Source organism: Peromyscus eremicus, chromosome 22, assembly GCF_949786415.1.
Source record: "Peromyscus eremicus chromosome 22, PerEre_H2_v1, whole genome shotgun sequence".
Classification (NCBI taxonomy): domain Eukaryota; kingdom Metazoa; phylum Chordata; class Mammalia; order Rodentia; family Cricetidae; genus Peromyscus; species Peromyscus eremicus.
Genome location: NC_081437.1, coordinates 28,744,059 through 28,763,208, shown reverse-complemented (window position 1 = coordinate 28,763,208; position 19,150 = coordinate 28,744,059). Strand labels below are relative to the sequence as shown.

Here is a 19,150-nt window from a genome sequence, read left to right as displayed (position 1 = left end):
CAAAAACCCTAAGCCCTATATATTTTCAATTCCTACAATCAATAATCTAAGTAATTAGCACTAGCCAACCAGGGCACCCAGGCTGTTGACACAGCCAAATTGACCAAGTCTGAAAGTAGTAAAGTAATTCTCAAATTCAGGCTTGAACCCAGCATGCACCTTCCTAGACCACTGTCTTGAATTGATGTGGAAAGGAAGCCACATGTTTGTGTGAAGTTAAGTGACTTAAGCAGGCAATCAATCAAGATTGTAACTGAGATGCAGAGGGATATTGTATCTAGAGAAAAACACAAGACCAGGTTTATTTCATACAATGTTATTCACACGTTTCATTTTCTAATTTATACATAATATACAAAGAAGTGAAGATAACATTTCTTATGAACCAATAAGAGCCAGGACTTACACAAACTGGTCCAGAAACAATCTATATCAAAAGGAGACACTCAAGGAGTAAAGCCTAAGCGGTTTCTGCCCAATCAGATTTCTTTATTCTGAAATGTCGGATTTTTCTAAAGTTCCATGCCAACATACTAGAAGATAGAATCAGGGTGGGCACCAAAACTGGCAGATCATAAAATTTCTACACGAACAGGTATTTTTATAGAATATGCCTAAAAATATCAGGAGGACTGGGTTGTCAGCACTGGGAAGTATGAATCAGGACTGCTAGAGGAGGATTCAGTTCCAAGTAACTTTCTCTAGGACTTGCCACTTTCTGAACTGAGTGACAGCTGCCCGAGCATCCAAAAGTAAGGGTGAAGGGGAACCAGGAAGAGCTGCTAATCTCAAATCAGCAGCTTTGACCCTGAAACCATGGCTGATGAGGGAAAGTTACGTTCAATCCAGGGTCAAGACACTCTGAGGCTGGCAAAACTAAAGTGAGAAAAGGAGGCAGAGTGCCTCTCTACACGGGAGAAAATACTGCTACTGTGACAGGGACATGCTGATGAGCCAGTGTGACTGAGAACGGTGACAAGTGGCTGGATTTAATGGCCTCACCAAGGAATGTTGGGTTAGAAAGCTAGAATAACTCAACATCAACATCAAAGACTCCTGGCAACCCAAACTTGAAGGTTCATGATCTGAGTAACAAAAGGATAGACCTTTCTACTCAACATTGTGCTCTGATTGCTTTTGTTTTGCAGACCTCTAGTAAAAAAAATCCCTTCTACAATTTATCTGACAGAATAGCATGTTCATTTCAGTTTTCAGCACTGAACATAAGTGGGTCAACATAAATGTTTATACAAAATACTGACTTCAACAAAATACAAAGCACTTTCTTTATCTTTCAGAAACTGAATATACAAAGCAATTTTTTTCCAAAATATTTTCATAGGCAAAGGATTAAAAACGATTTTAATTATACACATATGGTCACAATTTTGCCTTAAAAAGATTGTTGGGAAATGTACATAAGGCCGCTTGTAAATGTACATCATGTTACTGTTATAATGTCTTATGTCCAGAGGAAAAAATGTTATCATACAGATTTGCTCTTACTTGGGAGTAGGCTATTCAAAAATACAGTACTCTTCTGTACAAAGAAAAAAGTCACATCACATTTAAAGATGGAAAAGCATTGGCCTCTGTGGTAATCAAATCTCAGTCCAATACTTTCTATTTACTATGCACAATACCCTGACTTCAATTGAAAGTGATCCAGATCCTAGCATGTCCATTATCAACAGAGTCAACAACTATGTTATAAAACAAAATGTTTTCCACAATAATAAAAAGAAAGCTGGTTCATACTTCTGAAACCATATAAAGATAAAAAATTTTTTAAAAATCACTCTCAATTTGGAGAAATAAATTTACATTATACAACACTATACTGCCAGGTTAAAGAGGGCAGGGATGTAAATGTACACTAAAATGTAAATGTTTCCCAAAGAGATAAAACAGATTCCATTTACAGCATGAAGGTTTACAAATGTACACCTGTACAACCAAGGAAAGTTACTACGAAATTAGCAAGGCTTTCATAACAAACACTGAAACAAGATCTGCTTTCAAATTGTAAACTTACATCTACCCCCTACACACACAATGTGTTTATTTATAGGAAGAAAAAAAAAAGCTCTCTGAATATGCAATCATGCTAAATGCTGAGCTATCAGTTCACTTCTCAGTGGCCTCTCTCACCTCTATCGGGTTCCTATTTATGTATCTACTATGAAAACGCAGAATAAAACGACACTTCCTCAACAGTCTTTAATTCTATAATTAGAACAAAATACAAATCTCCATCCGTTCTTGTTGCAAACCAAACTGAAAAGTTAGTGTGAGATTTAACTTTTCATTCAGTGCAGTTTTCACTGAATGGAAATGCCACCGTGATCTCTTTTTCTAACTCATTACAGTAAGTATATACAATTCTTCTGTACATCGCCAGGGACATTAGAGGGCAGTAATTTTATTAAAACCACATCCACTGTAAATAATGTTATCTCAAATCATTTTATTCTTGTCTGTTTTTGAGTTTTTCTTTGCATGATAGTTTGTGAATTACCAAAATACAACTTAACTTTCTTTTTAAAATATTAATAATTATTTATGCAGTTGATTGTTAATCTGTTATAAAAGGCTTCACATAAAGGAAAAAAATAAGAACTATAATTCTATGTACATCTATATAAACCTGTTGTGCTATGGGGTTGTAGACCTACCAGACTGCAAGCCAGTTTATTAAAATACTGTACTTTTCCCTTTAAAAACTATTTTTTTTGTGACTTTACAAGGTATAAATTTACAAAATATGTGACAACTTTTTTTCCTTTTTTTTTTTTGTTTCTTTTTTTTTGGGGGGGGGATACAGTTATATCATATACAGGCATTCTGTGCTTCACCAGAAATCCAATCTGATAGGTCTCCACTCAGGGTTGAATATAATTTATAATTCACCACCCCACCCCCTAAATATACACAAGAACCTTAAAAATTTACAAATGGATGAAGAAAGTCAATAAATAGTTTTGCTTTAAAAAAAAAAAATCAAAGATTCATAGTTGAATTGTGTTTTGATAATTCACAAAGAAAACCCATTCTTTAAACATGGTTGAACCTTCTCCTTTCCCTTAGAGCATTCCATTTGGTGGTCCTCCGATAGGCCCTAGATCTGGGCTGTTTTTCAAATAATATTTTTCCAACTTGGCCAGTATATGCTTCCCATACGTATATTTGCGAAGAGTAGTAATATGAGGTCGAATCTGAAAAACAAAGAATCTCGTTTTAAAAACAACAACAGCAACAACAAAAAAAAAACCCCTAAGCTATTATAGTTTCTGTTTTTTAATTCATTTTCTTGTGTGATGTGGACATGCCAGTTCAGTATATGGAGGTCAGGGAACAACTTGAGTGTGTTCTCTGTTTCTACCATGTGGGTTCTGGAGATTAAACTCAGGTCTTCAGGCTTGGTGGCAAGTACCTGAGCCATCTTGCCTAGTTTGTGATTTAAAATAGCTCCCTCAAGTCTGGATAATCTTGCTGTTAAAAATTAAAAAGCTCTCAGGTGGTGGTGGTGCACGCCTTTAATCCCAGCACTCAGGAGGCAGAGCCAGGCGGATCTCTGTGAGTTCAAGGCCAGCCTGGGCTACAGAGTGAGTTCCAGGAAAGGCGCAAAGCTACACAGAGAAACCTCATCTCAAAAAACAAAACAAAAAAAAAGCTAATTAGGTACAAAACCAATTCTGAACCATAAAATTCTCTCAAAAACACTTAAAAAGGGAACACTCCTTTTTTTCAATGATAAACAAGCTACTGCTGTGTCACATGCAGACGAAGAAAGCCCTAAACACAGTGTACTAGGGAGCTACTGTGTTCCTTAAACTATACTGCCCCTTCCCAGCTAGACCCGCTGCAATGAATGCAGTTTAACTGTCACAAGGCAGACTAATGAACAGGCACTCTTCACACAGGGACACACAGCCTGTAAGATTCCAGAGTACAAATGGGCAGTATCTAGGAAGTCACCTACAAAAATATTTATGCAAGGGCTTTTGTAGAATGCATTATATAAACATTTAAAAAATACTATATATACTGTGGGCTCAACAAGTACTATAAATTAAAATTAAGGTTAAAATCTTTGTGAGAGTCAAAAAGGCAAAAAAAAAAAAAAAAGCACATTAATTTGAAGGATGCATTTTTAAATTTCAGTGCTATAATGAAGAGCTACTGTTGTTAAATGCCATGCACTGGCAATGGCCCTGGCAAAATGCATAGCATGAGGGGATCTTGAGATTATTTTCTCTTGATAAAGGGAAAGATTCTAAGAGTGAGATGTTGTCTCATGTTTACTAAAGCAATCAAGTCAGAGAGAGCATTAACATATTTTTCAGTTTTGTTTTTGTTCACTCTTAGTTATGTAGGCTAGCATCAAACTTGCAATCCTCCCATACTGGCTGGCCTCCTGAGCAGGAATTAATAGGCTTGTACAACTAAGCCTAGCCTTAGAGCTCTTCTTAATATTACATTTTTCTTATGGAAATTAATAATTTTTTTAATTAATTAAATTTTTAAAAAAATTTTATGGGCTGGAGAGAAGGCTCAGTGGTTAAGAGCACTTGTTCTTGTACAGGAAGTGAGTTTAAATTCCAGCAGCCACATGGCAACTCACAAATACCCATAATTCCAGTTCCAAGGGATCTGATGCCCCCCATGGGCACCAGGTACACATGTGGTATATATACATATATGCAGGCAACACATACACATAAAATACATGAATCTAAAATACAACGACAAAACCCCAAACACAAATTACACTTTGTGTGTGAGCACATGTGCACCATGGCACTCTTCAAAGGACAATCTGTATGAGTCAATTTTCTCCTTCCATCATATTTGGAGCCCAGAGATCCAATACAGGTCAAAAGACCTGGCAGCAAACAACTCTACCTTATAAGCCACTTTGCCAGTAGAATTAGTGATTTTAAAGAATCATTAGATTCAAGACGGGAAATAGCTTGAAGTACAATACATAATATAAAGAAAAATTCTGTTTTGAAAAGGATTGAATTTATTTTTAATTCCTTAATGGGAAAATCTAATACCATTAAAAAAAAAAAAAAAAGAAAGAAAAGAAAAGAAAAAAAAAAAAAACCTCAGTAGGGCTGGAGAGATGGCTCAGGGGTTAAGGATACTGGCTGCTCTTCCTGAAGACCTGAGTTCAATACCCAGCAACCACATGGTGGCTCACAACCATCTATAATGAGATCTGGTGCCCTCTTCTAGAATGCATGCAAAACAGTGTATACATGATAAATAAATCTTTTAAATAAATGTTTATTTTTTAAAGGGGGTTTATTATAAATGCAGTATCTTTCTAAAGAAGAAAGGGGGTATTATAGATATGATAGAATGAAAGGGTAGATTATTTAATCTACTTTAAAAGAGCAACAACTTGTTTAAAATGTTTTATGTTGCTATAAATTTTAGTTTATTACAAATTTAAAGTTAATTTTGTTATACTGTATGTATATTTCTACTATTGTTAAAGGTATTATGTTTATTCAGCTTATTTAAAATTGTAATATATAATTAAAAAATACAGATTAATAGTCATCTAGGATAATCAAACTTATAGTCATGTTAGTTAAGTTTTTGAGATATATAAAGATGGTAGGTAATCTTCAAACACTTCAAAGACTTACAGAATATGGCATTTAGAATGTTTTAAAAACTTAAGACTTTCTGGACAGTGAGATAAGTCTGCTCCTGGCAGCACCGATTTACTTCAAATTGAAAGATAGGCATTGAAGACACTCCATATGGAGTTTATCATCTTCTTTGCACAAAATTGCCTGCTGGGCAGAGAACTGCTCTTGCGTGGACTGCTTGACAGTATGTTATATAGAGTGGATATCCAGGACCCATAGAAAAATGACCATTAAATTTTGCCAAAACAAGGCGAGGTGGTCCTTCAGGTCCTTGCTTCACAGAACAGACTGCCAGATTCTACAAACACAGGGAGAAGTGACTAAAAAACTCTAGGCCTATAGGCTGAAAATGGATGCCCCAATGTTGCAGAGGAACTTTGGGTGACTGTCCAGACAGCCAGCTGTCTCTGTCATTCTAGATTTATGGAAGTTGCTTACAATGTACTTCCTGTTTACTTAAGTAATATTACACCCTTCTGTGGTCTTTGATGTAATTGAAAACTAAATAGTTATAATTTTCCTTGGTTATGAAGAAAGATAAATTAGATATAAAACCTTAGACTCAAAAGTATAGGACAGATAAAAGTCTATGTGCAATTAAAACAGATGGTGTAACTTATCACAGAGCTGTGTACCATATTACCTTGTGCATGATTATCTTTCTCTGAGCAGGTTCGGCCATATCAATCATCTTCTGAACCACGTAATTGGCATACTGATCCTTCATCATGGTGTATAAGGCACTGTGAGGACCATCATTCTGACAGCAAACTTCATCAATCAGTAAAGCTCTCTCAGCACGGGAGGCATGAGTAACACACTTTTCTACTACATTGCTAAAAATTAAAAGCACACACACAGAAACTTCATGTTTTTTTCTTTATAGTTAAAATATTCTTGACTTTTCAATTTGCTCCAATATACTAGAAAACAGAAGACAAGGTAAAATTTCTAGTTTTGTAATTACTTTTAAAACAGAAATGGTACCCCACAACTTGACACTTATAAATTTAACTACAGGCCTACTACAAAAAGGAGCTGACTGTTGCAATACCTGGCAAATTTGTGTTGACTCAGGGCTAACACCTTTCCTCTGATTTCAGAAACAATTTTGCTCTTGTCTTCAGGTCGACCATGTTCCAGTACATGCTGAATAACATAATTGCCATACTGATCCTGTAACAGACATTTAAAAATTACTTTCCATCATTAAGAATTGAAAAAATACAATAAACTTCCTTTGCTTCGTTATTTTCATAGTTTAACAAATTACATTACTCAAAAAAGAAAAAAAAATATCCAATTCTTTGGTGACATTTACCTGTACCAACTGCTCTGTGTGTTGGTGAAGTTCTTCTAAGATGGGTAAGGTCTGCTCTGCAGTGCAGTGCTCTAGGATACGCTGAATGACTCTGCAGCCATAAGGATGGGTTGAAAGCACAAACACCTTGAGGTAAATAGAAGGATGGAAATGTACATTTTCTGTTATTTCTGAATCAATGTATGAGACTGACAGATAGATGACAGACAACACAATCCCCCAGTATGGGGGATCCATGCTTAACATGATCACAACATGAGCATTCCCCAACACATATACAGAGGTCAGAGGCCAACTTGGTCTGTTTTCCCTCACTGTGGGATCTGGGGAGTCAAATTCAGGTCATCAGGCTTGACAGCATTTCCCTTTGACTTGCTGAGCCACCTACACAACCTAATGTAATTTTGATCAAAAAGGAATCTAATGAGCAGGAGCTGTAGCTCAGTTGCCTAGCATGTGTAAGGCCTGGGTTCAATCCTCAGGAGGAAACCTAGTCATAGGATCAGGAGTGGACAGTGGTGGAAATGAATGGATTTGGGAAAGAGGCAGCCTAGCAGTGTGCCTGGGGATTTTACCATTCTGTTTTTGGTACTAGTTGCTAGTTATTTTGCCTGTGTAAATAGTTCCGTATGTTTTTCCTGCTCTTCCCTTTCTCTTAGGGATTATGGAAAACACTTAACTACTTCTATCTAATGACTTTACTAAGGAGGCAGATATTTTAGAGTACATTCATTTTTTGAAACAGTTCTCACATCCTAGCTGGCTCTCAGACATGATACCTAACTCAGAATGATACTGAACTTTCAAATGGCCTTGCTGCCATCACCCAAATGCTGGGATTACAGGTATGTACAACTGTACTCAACTTACACTCACCATTCCCCCAAAAATTATTTATTTATTTAATGTACATTGGTGTCTTGCCTACATGTATGTCTGTATGAGGGTGTCAGATCCCCTTTAACTGGAATTCCAGACAGTTTTGAGCTGCCACTTGGGTGCTAAGAATTGAACCCAGGTCTTCTGGAAGAGCAGACAGTGCTCTTAACCCAAGCCATCTCTCCAATCTCCTACATTTACGATGCTTAATGAAAGCACCAGGTATAATCTTGTACTTTTGTACTTAAAAGAATGCTAAATTCAAATCATAAAATGCTCTGCCAAGGAAATGAATAGCAAAAATCAATCTTACTTGTCCTTTGAAAGCATCAATGATGAACTGCAGCGACTGTGGCTGAACACATTCAATACATTTTTGAACAACATGGTTTCCATTCTGATCTTTCACACATTTGAGCACATGGCCATCTAGCTCCTTTACCATTTCACTCTGCAAAAAAGTCATTTAAAAAATTATCTCATCAGAAAACCCAGTAGAGTTAAAAATATTCACATGGAACAAAGTTAAAAATATCAACAAAGAACAAAGTATACCCCAAAGTATTTTGTTTTTGTTTTAATGAAAACTATTAAAGCAAATCATGGATAGCAATGTTAATGATATATGCTGACATAACCCAGTGATGGTGAACTTGCCATATTTAAACACATATTTTTACTGTGTACAAGGTTCCTGCATTCTTTTAAAATGGATATCTATATTTTTTTGTTTTGTTCTGTTTTTTTGAGAAAGGGTTCTCTGTGTAGTCTTGGCTATCCTCAAACTCACTCTAGAGATTCACCTGCCTCTGCCTCTCAAATACTATGATTAAAGGTGTTTACCATCACTACCACCCAGGCTAATAAACACTTTTAAAATTTTTATTTTCGTGACCTATTTAGCACCTCCATCCTTTATTCCTAAGGAATCATAATTAATGTCTGTATGAGTTTATCAAAGTGCATAAAACTGAGTAAAACATGGGACAATAGGTTATCTGTGTTTCATCTGTTATCAGTAACTGTCATGACTGATGGGCATTTTTCTTGTTGTCTAATGCTTACCATAAAAGTTGTAATAAACTTTTACTGTTTACTATTAACATAATTTATGTCTTATTAGAATAGAAAATATTACTGCTAAGATACAAGGCATACATTATCTAAAGAATCCTTTTTTTTTTTTTTCCATTCATTCTTTTTTTTTTTTTTTTAAGATTTATTTATTATGTATACAGTGCAGAACACCAGAAGAGGGTGCCAGATCTCATTACAGATGGTTGTGAGCCACCATGTGGTTGCTGGGAATTGAACTCAGGACCTCTGGAAGAGCAGCCAGTGCTCTTAACCTCTGAGCCATCTTGCCAGCCCCTATCTAAAGAATCTTTAACTCAACTATATTCCAACACAATTATGGAGGAATCCTGTTAAGTTAACCTACAACATGGATTTATGCTTAAAGTAAAACAGACTGAATTACAAAATATAATTAACTTAAAAACCGATAACTTAAAAAAGATACTATTATCTATTAACCAGTTCTCGTTAAGATATTTATTTCCAAATACCAAAGGCACAGCCATGGAGAGACTATGCTACTTTTGATACCTATGACCTACTTAAAGCTTTGAGAATTCAAGTATGTTGGCTTTCTCTACTGTGCCATATTTCAATCAATCTAAAACTAATCATTTCTTCCACAGGAATAATGGAGTTTTCTTCCAGATTTTGAATTTTGTGATTAAAGTGTATACACACACACACACACACACACACACACACACACAGGCCTTACACATTTACCCACCTCCTCCTTGCTGGCTAGTTTTATGTCAACTTGACACAAACTAGAATCATTTTGGAAGAGGAAACCTCAAGTGACAAATTGTCCCTACCAGACAGACCCATGGAAAGCCTGTGGTGCACTTTCTTAATTAGTCATTCACGTGGAAGGGCCCAGATGACTGTGTTGGTGTCACCCCTGGACTGGTGATCCTAAGTGAATGCTATAAGAAAAGAGGCTGAGTAAGCCATGGAGAGCAAGCCAGTAAGCAGCACCCTCCATTGCTTCTCTATCAGCTCCTGCCTCCAGGTCCTGACCTCAATTCCGTCAAGTGAACAGAAATAAATAAACCTTTTCCTCGGTAAGTAGATTTTGGTCAGGGTGGTTTTGTTTTTTATTTATTTGCTTATTATGTATACAGTGTTCTGTCTGCATGTACACCTGCAGGATGTAAGATGGCACCAGATCTCATACATGGTTGTGAGCCATCATATGGTTGCTGGGAATGAACTCAGGGCTTCTAGAAGAACAACCAGTGCTCTTAGTCTCTGAGCCATCTCTCCAGCCCTGGTCATGGGGTTTTTACCACAGACATAGAAACCTTAAGACACCGTCCTCCTTCTGTTTTTAAACCTACTGAATTTACTTTTACTGTCTAACAGTAAAAACTGGCTTTCTAAATGATTAAGATGAAGTTAAGAAAAAAGCTATTTTGTTTACTTATAGTTTCCCGTTCTATAAACACATAATTTCATGATGAAAGATAACTTAAGATGACACAAGAACCTACTAACCAATTAATGTGTCACATAGTATATATTTAAAAATCTGATAAATTAACATTTATTCTCATAGCTCTCAATACTATTGTCTATTTTAAATTATTTTAAAGATTATATTCATAACTTACTTGGAGGTCCAATGAATGTAACGGGAATTACATTGGTCCTTTATTAAAATACTCTATCATTCAACACACACACATACACACAGACATTTTTTCTTTCTTTAAAATCAAGTAAATATTAGTGTATACACACACACATGTATTTACTAACTAGAATACGAAAATGTTGCTTAAAATCCGTACAATAGAAATACTGGCCGGGTGGTGGTGGCGCACACCTTTAATTCCAACACTCGGGAGGCAGAGGCAGGCGGATCTCTGTGAGTTCGAGGCCAGCCTGGTCTCCAAAGCGAGTTCCAGGAAAGGCGCCAAGCTACACAGAGAAACCCTGTCTCGAAAAACCAAAAAGAAATACTGGGTAGACCCTGAATAAACTGGAAACAGTGAAATGCACGCTGAAATTGCAGGTAAGAAGAAGGTAGGCGACTGCAAAGACACATCACTTGGCACTCCATGGAAGGAACAGTGGTGAATGGGCAACACATCAAAGACCCGCTGTGGAACTTAGAATAGCAATGACTGTTCTAGACATATTTTATGAAAAGATCTTGAAGTCTCCTGGTAGAAATTGTAAGGTCATTTTTTTCTCCAGATTGTGGGATAAAAAGAAATTTAACTTTAAATATTACAAAACTTGTATCTCAACTTACAATTACCTGCTGATCAGAAGAAATAGACTCCAATGCTTTCTGAATAACACGGCAGCCATACATCTGCAAGGCTAATGGCAGAACATGACCACGAATACGAGTAGCCAGGGCTAATTTCTGATCCAAACTTCCAAACTGAAAGACAGTAAGAAGTCAGTATGAGAGTACTTTGCTAAACATGACCAACATACTATCTGCTGCACTTTGTAACTATAGTAAAATCTAAGACTAAAGAAACACTTGTAGTAGTTACCTTTTGTGGAGTGTTGAGTCACACTAAAATTAACTTGTTTTTATCTTATTATCTTTATACAATCACCCCTACCACACACGGTCTCACTATGTAGCCCTGTCTGGCCTGCACCTCGGGAGATTCACCTGCTTCTGCCTCTTGAGTGCTGGAGCTATGTGTGCAACCTAAAGCTATGTGCAACAATGCCTGGCTTATCTGTACTCTTTCTCTTTTAACTTTATTTTTAAAAACATGTATGTGTGTGCCCTCAAAGGGAGGAGTCAGAGTCCTGGAACTGAAGTCACAAGTGGTTGTGAGTCTCATTATATGGGTGCTGGGGGAACCAAACCCTAATCAAAGCAGTAAGCACTCTCAACTGCGGAGCCATCTGTCTAGCCCTACTTTAGCCTTTTTGAGACAGGGTCTGTGTGTCACTAAATCCGGACATTTGTGATTCAGGCAGGCAGCCTCACCGAAAAGCCACAGGGATCCTGTCTCTGGTCCCCCAGTGCTGGGATTACAGACACTCACTGACATGCCTAGCTACTTATGTGGGCACTTGGGGCCCAAATTCAGGTCTTTATGCATGCAGGACAAGTACTTTACTAGCCCTGGACATATGGTTTTCAAATATCTGATCTTAGTTCATTTTTATTGAGAATGACTACTGCCCAACTTTAGAGCTATTTGCTAGCAAAACTGAATGAGCATATATATAATATAAATGTACTTACCTCAAAAAACTTCTGTATAACATAGTTTCCAAAAACATCTGTCATTAACTGATAGGCTGCCTGTAGAATTTCATTAAATACCATCTGTCGCTCAGCTGGAGTGGCTCTCTCTAGCTTCTGCTGTATGAATCTATAAGGGAAAAAATTTAAATCCCAAGATAATAAATAAGCTAAAAACAATCTTTCTAAAGTCATCTGTATGCCCTACTATGTAGCTTAGGGCAGCCTCAGGCACATACCACTTCAGTCAGCAAAATTAAAAACTCTTATCTTTTCCTTTAAGGGGAAAAAAAAAAAAAAAGAAGAAGAAGGAAGAAAAGAAAGGAAGGAAGGATAGACAGACAAGAGTCTTACCATATAGCCGAGGGAGATGTGTGAGAAACCATAACCACCTACCTGGAGCCATGCTGGTCTTGAGAAAACTCAACTATATGTCCAATCAGGTCTCTGAGCTGAAGGTTGGGGAAGCGGTTGTTCCTGAAATCTTCCAATAACCTACTACGGCCGGAAGGCATGATATCAGATCTATTATAGCGGAGCCGAGAAGGAGGAAAGAGCTGGCTGCTGGAGCTAAACAGACTGGAAGTGCTTGAGGCACTTCGGTATTTTGCTTCTGCTCCAGGTGCTGCAGAGATATAGCGACCACTACCATTTGTCAGTCCTCCTACAACAAAGCAGCCGTGGTCAGCAAATATTTTTGACAAGGTATTCCACAGATAAGTTACAATTTAAATTGAGTCAATAAGCTTCAACAAAGCTTTCAACTATATTAACAAGTACGTTATAGTTACCTAGTAAAACGCAAATCTGGAGCCACGGAAATGATTCAAAATTCATTTGCAGTCTCAGGATGTAGCTCAGTGGTAGAGTGTTTGCCTAGCATACTCAAGGCCCTGAGTTCTATCCAACACCACAGGAAAAAAAGATTCATTTATGGTATAATGGAATAACACTAAGTGGTAAATCTGTACCTTTGAGGAACATATTAAAAATGTATTTTCAAATATACTTCTTTTTTTTGTTTTGTTTTGTTTTTCGAGACAGGGTTTCTCTGTGTAGCTTTGTGACTTTCCTGGATCTCGCTCTGTAGACCAGGCTGGCCTTGGACTCATGGAGATCCGCCTGCCTCTGCCTCCTGAGTGCTGGGACTAAAGGCGTGTGCCACCACCGCCCGGCTCAAATATACTTCTATGTAAAGACAAGTCTGAAACTTTAAAAAAAAAACCCATAGTATACTTTTTTGAAACTTGAAAATGTTTCATTAAAGATATTCCCATAAAATGCTATTATCCTGTAGATAAGAAATAGTAGTAATGAATAGCAGTTATTCCTAGAACCATAACCACAAGCCTCCAACATACGTTTTTTCCATACAAGAAAATAAAAGGCAGTGACAGAAACAAACTTAAAATGAGAAAATTGTTTCCATTCTGAATAGTAGCTAAAGTACTTGACAGTGTCCTTTTAAAACAGGAAAAATGTAAAGACAACTATAAAATTCAGATTTAGCAGTTACAAAACAATATTCACCATCAGCCTTCTCTTACACCAACTGTACATTAAATACAGTAGTGCTACAGAGTCAGCCCAGGCCACAGTGTAGAGAGAACCCAATACCAGTGCAAAGTCAGAGGAAGATGTTACCTTTTCAAAAGGCATGAAAAGGCTCGGGAACAGGAAGTTAATACTGCAGTGTGAATGGCACTCTTTACCCCTCTACCTCTAGCAACTACTCTAACTTAATTTTCTTTCTGTGAACTTCCTACCCTTACAGTATAGTAAACATTTATTTGAATCATTCACCCTTTGTTAAGTATCATCAAACTACATGCTAGATAACGGATGTCTAACATACTTACTAAATGACAACCTGAATCTTAGGGGGAAAAAAGATTTGATATTTTTAAAGTATATACACGTATGTGGATGCATGCACCCAGGAGGCGGTTCCCTTAGAGGACAAATGTCAAAGCCCCCTAGAACAGCAGTTCTCAATCTGTAGATTGAACCCCTTTGGGAGTCACATATCAGATATCCTGCATATCAGATATTTACATTATGACTCATAACAGTAGCAAAAAAAATAATTTTATGGTTGGGGGGGAGGTCACAACATGAGTAACTAATTGTAAAGGGTCACAGTGTTAGGAAGGTTGAGAACCACTGCCCTAGAGCTGGAATAATAGGTAGTCAGTCATATGCCACTCAAAGCCAGAAGTGAATTTGGGTCCTCTGCAAAAGGATTATGTACTAACTGCTGAGCCATCTTTCCAGCTCATAGACATTTTATGTAACATACAGCCCCTAAAGTTTCTTTCTAGAATAATCCCATTTAAAGTGTGTAATTTAGCCAAATTCTATTTCAGTTTTAATTATCTCAGTAGTCACAAGTGAAATACTCTGTGTTATAAAGTTCAGTATTTCAAATTCTGTTCAGGTTTCATCACTACTGCCAACCCTTCTGGTTCTCATTATCTGTTCATATAATTGCATGAATGACTGATTACCAGCACATTATCTATTTATTTTACATTTCTTTAGGGGTGCGATGGGGTGCTTTGTGGAGGTCAGACAACAGAAGTCAGTTCCCTCATTCCATCATGTGGATCCTGGAGCTCAAACTCAGGTCCTCAAACCTGGTAGCAAGCACCTTACCCACTAAGTCCTCCTGTAGGCCTAGGCCACTTTACTTTTGAGACAGGGTCACATGCATCCCAGACCTGCCTTGAGTCCCTCCAACTCCTCCTGATCCTCTTGCTGTCACTTCTGAAGATTACAGAAATACATTACCACACCTGGTTTCTGTGATGATGGGAGCAAATCCTAAGTCTTTGTGTATGCCAGCCAAGCAGTCTACCAATTGTTCCATTCATAGCACAGGCAATTTTATTCTTTAATAATGCAGTTAGCATGACTTTTACAAAAACTATACTCATTAGCTACTTACACCCTCTAATTGTTCATACATACACTCTTTGTACCACTGCTTATCTTTGCTGTTAGTGGGGTCTAAACTTATCCTTAATGCACTAATGACTGTCAACACCAAATTGCCACGCTGATTTTATGTAGCAATACCTATTTTATGTTACCAATACTTATCAGTAATTTCTCTATACTAGACATTCCTTGATGCTATTTGCTCTCCAAAGCTAATTCCCGACATGACCTTTGTTTAGTTAATAATGCTAAATTGATTAGAGTTTGAAAAGACACTATTTTTAGATAAAATAAATGTAGTAAAATTCTAGACAATCCAAACGATAATAATTTGAGATTAACAAATAAATAACTGCCCCGTTTCTCCATAAGACCCCCAACTATTATTTCTAAAAATTATTTTAGAACATGCAAACAAATTGGTCACCCTTATTTGTGCTTCTGCTGCCACTGACTTTGGCCTGCCTGCTATGTGAGAGGGTGACAGATCCCATTCACTCTCTACCTCTCATTAGTTTTAAACAACTGTCTATGAGTGGGTGTGCAGAACAAGCAGACCAGGACTCACTACTGTCACTTCAGTCTAGGGTCTGACAGCAAAGTGACACGCCGCTAGTCAGTTAGGGTATGCTGCCTTCATGATATCATCTTTCAATTTCATTCATGACAATTTCAATTTCTCTGAGAAGTCTAATGATGTAGAATTCTTCCATACTAAATACCAGAAATTAAAAACATTACTTAAGAAAGTAAACTGGATATGGTCTCACATGCCTTTACTCCCACAGCATGGGAGGCAGAGGCAAGTGGATCTTTCTGAGTTCCAGACCAGCCAAGGCTATACAGTGTTGAAAGAAAGCAATGTAGCAACCAAGCAAAACACATCTGGCTAGCTTCAATTACCATTCACCTCCCACTCAATCTGGAATAGCAATTCCTGATCTGTCTTCAGATCTGCCTATCCTTACCATCCCTCTTCCTTGTTTTCTTTAAAACTCTGTGTGTTTTCTTCTTTCATCTTCTATATATCCTAGAAATTCAAGTCTAGTTGCCAGGCTTGTTCCATGTTAAATATCTTTACCTGTTGAGCCATCTCACTGGGACATATTTTTCTCTACTTGAGACAGTTTTAAGTTTAAGATCTCATTGTAGGTGGTTATGGGCCACCATGTGGTTGCTGGGAATTGAACTCAGGACCTCTGGAAGAGCAGTCAGTTCTCTTAACCACTGAGCCATCTCTCCTGCCCCACGATTTCTAACAGTAGCAAAATTACAGTTATGAAGTAGCAACGAAAATAATTTTATGGTTGGGGTCAGCACAGCATGAGGAACTGTATTAAAGGGTTGCAGCGTTAGGAAGGTTAAGAACCACTGCTCTAAGAGATTCTTATGGAGACAGCCATGTATTGACTTGATGGTGGCAGACTGGAGTTCTGTATCTTCAAGCCACAGAAAAAACTGACATCACCTACCAGAAACTCAAAGAGGGTAAGGAAAAAGCTACCTCCAGAACCTTCAGAGTATGACCAAATCTGCACATTTATTTTAGACTTCTAGTCTTCAGAAATACAAAATACATTCCTGTTCTCTGAAGTCACCTAGCTGTCCATCCACTGACTAGAATACTAGTACTAGTATGCTTAAACACAGAGTACATGTACCTACCTACCTCAATGTGAAAGATGGAAGGACACTAAGACATAGAAATGTCACTTCAATTCATTAAAGATGCAATAACACAGGATTTCCCAGTTTAGTATGACTCAGATGTATTGTTTTTCACTTTTTCCTCATATTTAAAAACCTTGTAAGTACACACACTAAAGTTCACATCTTTTTATGTTCCTCTACACTGGCAACATTGTTTTATGATGTTTCATTGTAACAATGACATATAACACAATGTCATCCTTTGTGACACAAATGTATTCCCATTTTGTGTTAAAGTAAGCCTGGGAACCTAACAACTTAATCAAGAAAACTTACCTACTAATTAGTTGTGCTGAATAAGCAACTTAAGTTTTCAGAAATGCTCTGCTGCATTTCAAAGAAAACATTTAATATCATTTATAATATGTAAACTTAGAAAACTACTGACACTATATAGGGTATAAACTATGTAAAAATGTTCTAATTATTATCAATAATTATTTATTTAGACATAGATATATAAGCATTTTGTTGGAGAAAAGACAAGGACTACATGTTTAAATTTATTTAATTTTATTCCACGTGCAGTGGTGTTTTGTCCGTGTGGGAATGTTGGATCCCCAGAACTGTATTTACAGACAGTTGTGAGTTGTCATATGGGTCCTGGGAATTGAACCCAGGTCCTCTGGAAGAGCAGCCAGTGCTACTGAGCCATCTCTCAAACTACAAATAAGTTTTTTTTTTTTTAAATTTTATTTTAAGGACTACATATTTAAATACTGAAGTGATGACAGTAAGAAGTTTGATGCCATCTTAATAGGTTAATATTTAAAAGCACAAATGTAGCAAGTATGTCACGTTAAATGTATAATTTTGTGAGAATATGTACAGAGACACTGGGTAACTGCAGACCAGAAGGTCTTTCACACAGAAGTATCTGGTATTCTATTGTCTATGATTCTTTTCTAAAAGTAGTCTCTAGGGCTCTAACTAAACGTATGGCATATGGTATCATCACCACACAAGGTACCTAAACCCCCTTCACTCATCAGACTATTTTAAACAGACCAGGTTTTAACATATGACCCACTTAGTATTCAGATTGGTATATCATTTCCCTCAAAAACATACAGTTCCACCTTCATCATTCTATCAAAAGAGAATGATTCTGTCTGGTTTCAAAACTGTTTGGCTTTCTTTCATGAAAACTACCTCCTTTCTAGACCAATGAACACAAGAATACTCTGAAAACTCATTTTCTCATCTCCATCAAAAGATCAGCAAGGTAAATTTCTACTAGTTAACTACCATGGACAAAAGGACAAAGGTTACTTCATCCATTCTGGTTTCATTTGGCTTTTTTCCAATACTTTTTGCCATAGTGAAAAGACCACAGAGGTGTATCTGTATTTCTTTTTAAATGAGTGTGTTTTTCCTGCGTGTATGTATGTGCACCATTTACACCCCTGGTGCCCTCAGAAATGAGAAGAGGGTATCTATCCCCTAGAACCAAAGTGACACATGACAGTGAGAAGGATGCTGGGTACTGAATTTCAGTCCTCTCCAAGCACACTTACGTGCTCTTAAGTGCTGGGCCATCTCTCCAGCAACTCAGCAGCCTTTCTTGATTGAGGTTATGAATTATATAGGAGCAGGGTTATTTCTCTTAAGCCATGATTGCTAGCAGTATCAAAATTTGTTCTATAAGTTATGAATATAAATTGTATCTTGAATACACACAAGCACATTATTTTCTCCCTTGGTGTTATTAAGTGGTAAAGGACGCAACTAGAAAGATATTGTGAAAGATGTACCAGGGTTTCTCTGTGTAGCTTTGGAGCCTGTCCTGGAACTTGCTCTGTAGACCAGGCTGGCCTCGAACTCAAGAGATCTATCTGCCTGCTTCTTCTTCCCAAGTGCTGGGATTAAAGGCATGCGCCACCACTGCTAGAAAAATCTTTTAAAAATAAAAGCAAAAACCTCATAACTATAAAAAAAATTCAGTTTTTTATAGTACAATAGTTATATACATACCTAATAAAAAATGGAAACCTGAAATCCACAACTTGTTGAGAGTCAATCAGCAGCTACCACAAACTGTTGCCCAGGTTGGTACTGAACTTACAAAACTTCCTGCCTCAGTCTTCAAAATGCTGGGATCACAGGAATGTAGTGCACCAGCCTACTTATCTGAGTCGGCTCTTTTTTTCTTTTTTTTTTCCTTCTTTTTTTGGTTTTTCGAGACAAGGTTTCTCTGTGTAGCTTTGGTGCCTGTCCTGGATCTCGCTCTGTAGCCCAGGCTGGCCTCGAACTCACAGAGATCAGCCTGGTTCTGCTTCCCGAGTACTGGGATTAAAGGCGTGCGCCACGACTGTCCAGCATGTCTGC

At 37.3% G+C, this 19,150-nt stretch overlaps 1 protein-coding gene across 9 annotated transcripts in view; it reads right to left on the bottom strand.

Annotated features, from left to right (window-relative positions):
- Window positions 1-300: 300 nt before the first annotated feature.
- Pum2 (pumilio RNA binding family member 2) overlaps window positions 301-19,150 on the bottom strand; it is an 82,016-nt gene continuing 63,166 nt past the window's right edge. For 6 of the 9 annotated variants that reach the window (XM_059248618.1, XM_059248621.1, XM_059248622.1 and 3 more), the window contains 8 exons: window positions 12,569-12,836; window positions 12,173-12,302; window positions 11,207-11,341; window positions 8,180-8,317; window positions 6,988-7,113; window positions 6,721-6,842; window positions 6,310-6,502; window positions 301-3,215 (listed from right to left, as the gene is read on the bottom strand). In XM_059248618.1, coding sequence (XP_059104601.1) covers window positions 3,084-3,215; window positions 6,310-6,502; window positions 6,721-6,842; window positions 6,988-7,113; window positions 8,180-8,317; window positions 11,207-11,341; window positions 12,173-12,302; window positions 12,569-12,836 — 1,244 coding nt within the window. In that variant the 3' untranslated portion in view covers window positions 301-3,083. The remainder of the gene's footprint in view (window positions 3,216-6,309; window positions 6,503-6,720; window positions 6,843-6,987; window positions 7,114-8,179; window positions 8,318-11,206; window positions 11,342-12,172; window positions 12,303-12,568; window positions 12,837-19,150) is intronic. The other 3 variants (XM_059248620.1, XM_059248624.1, XM_059248626.1) reach the window with 1 other exon arrangement.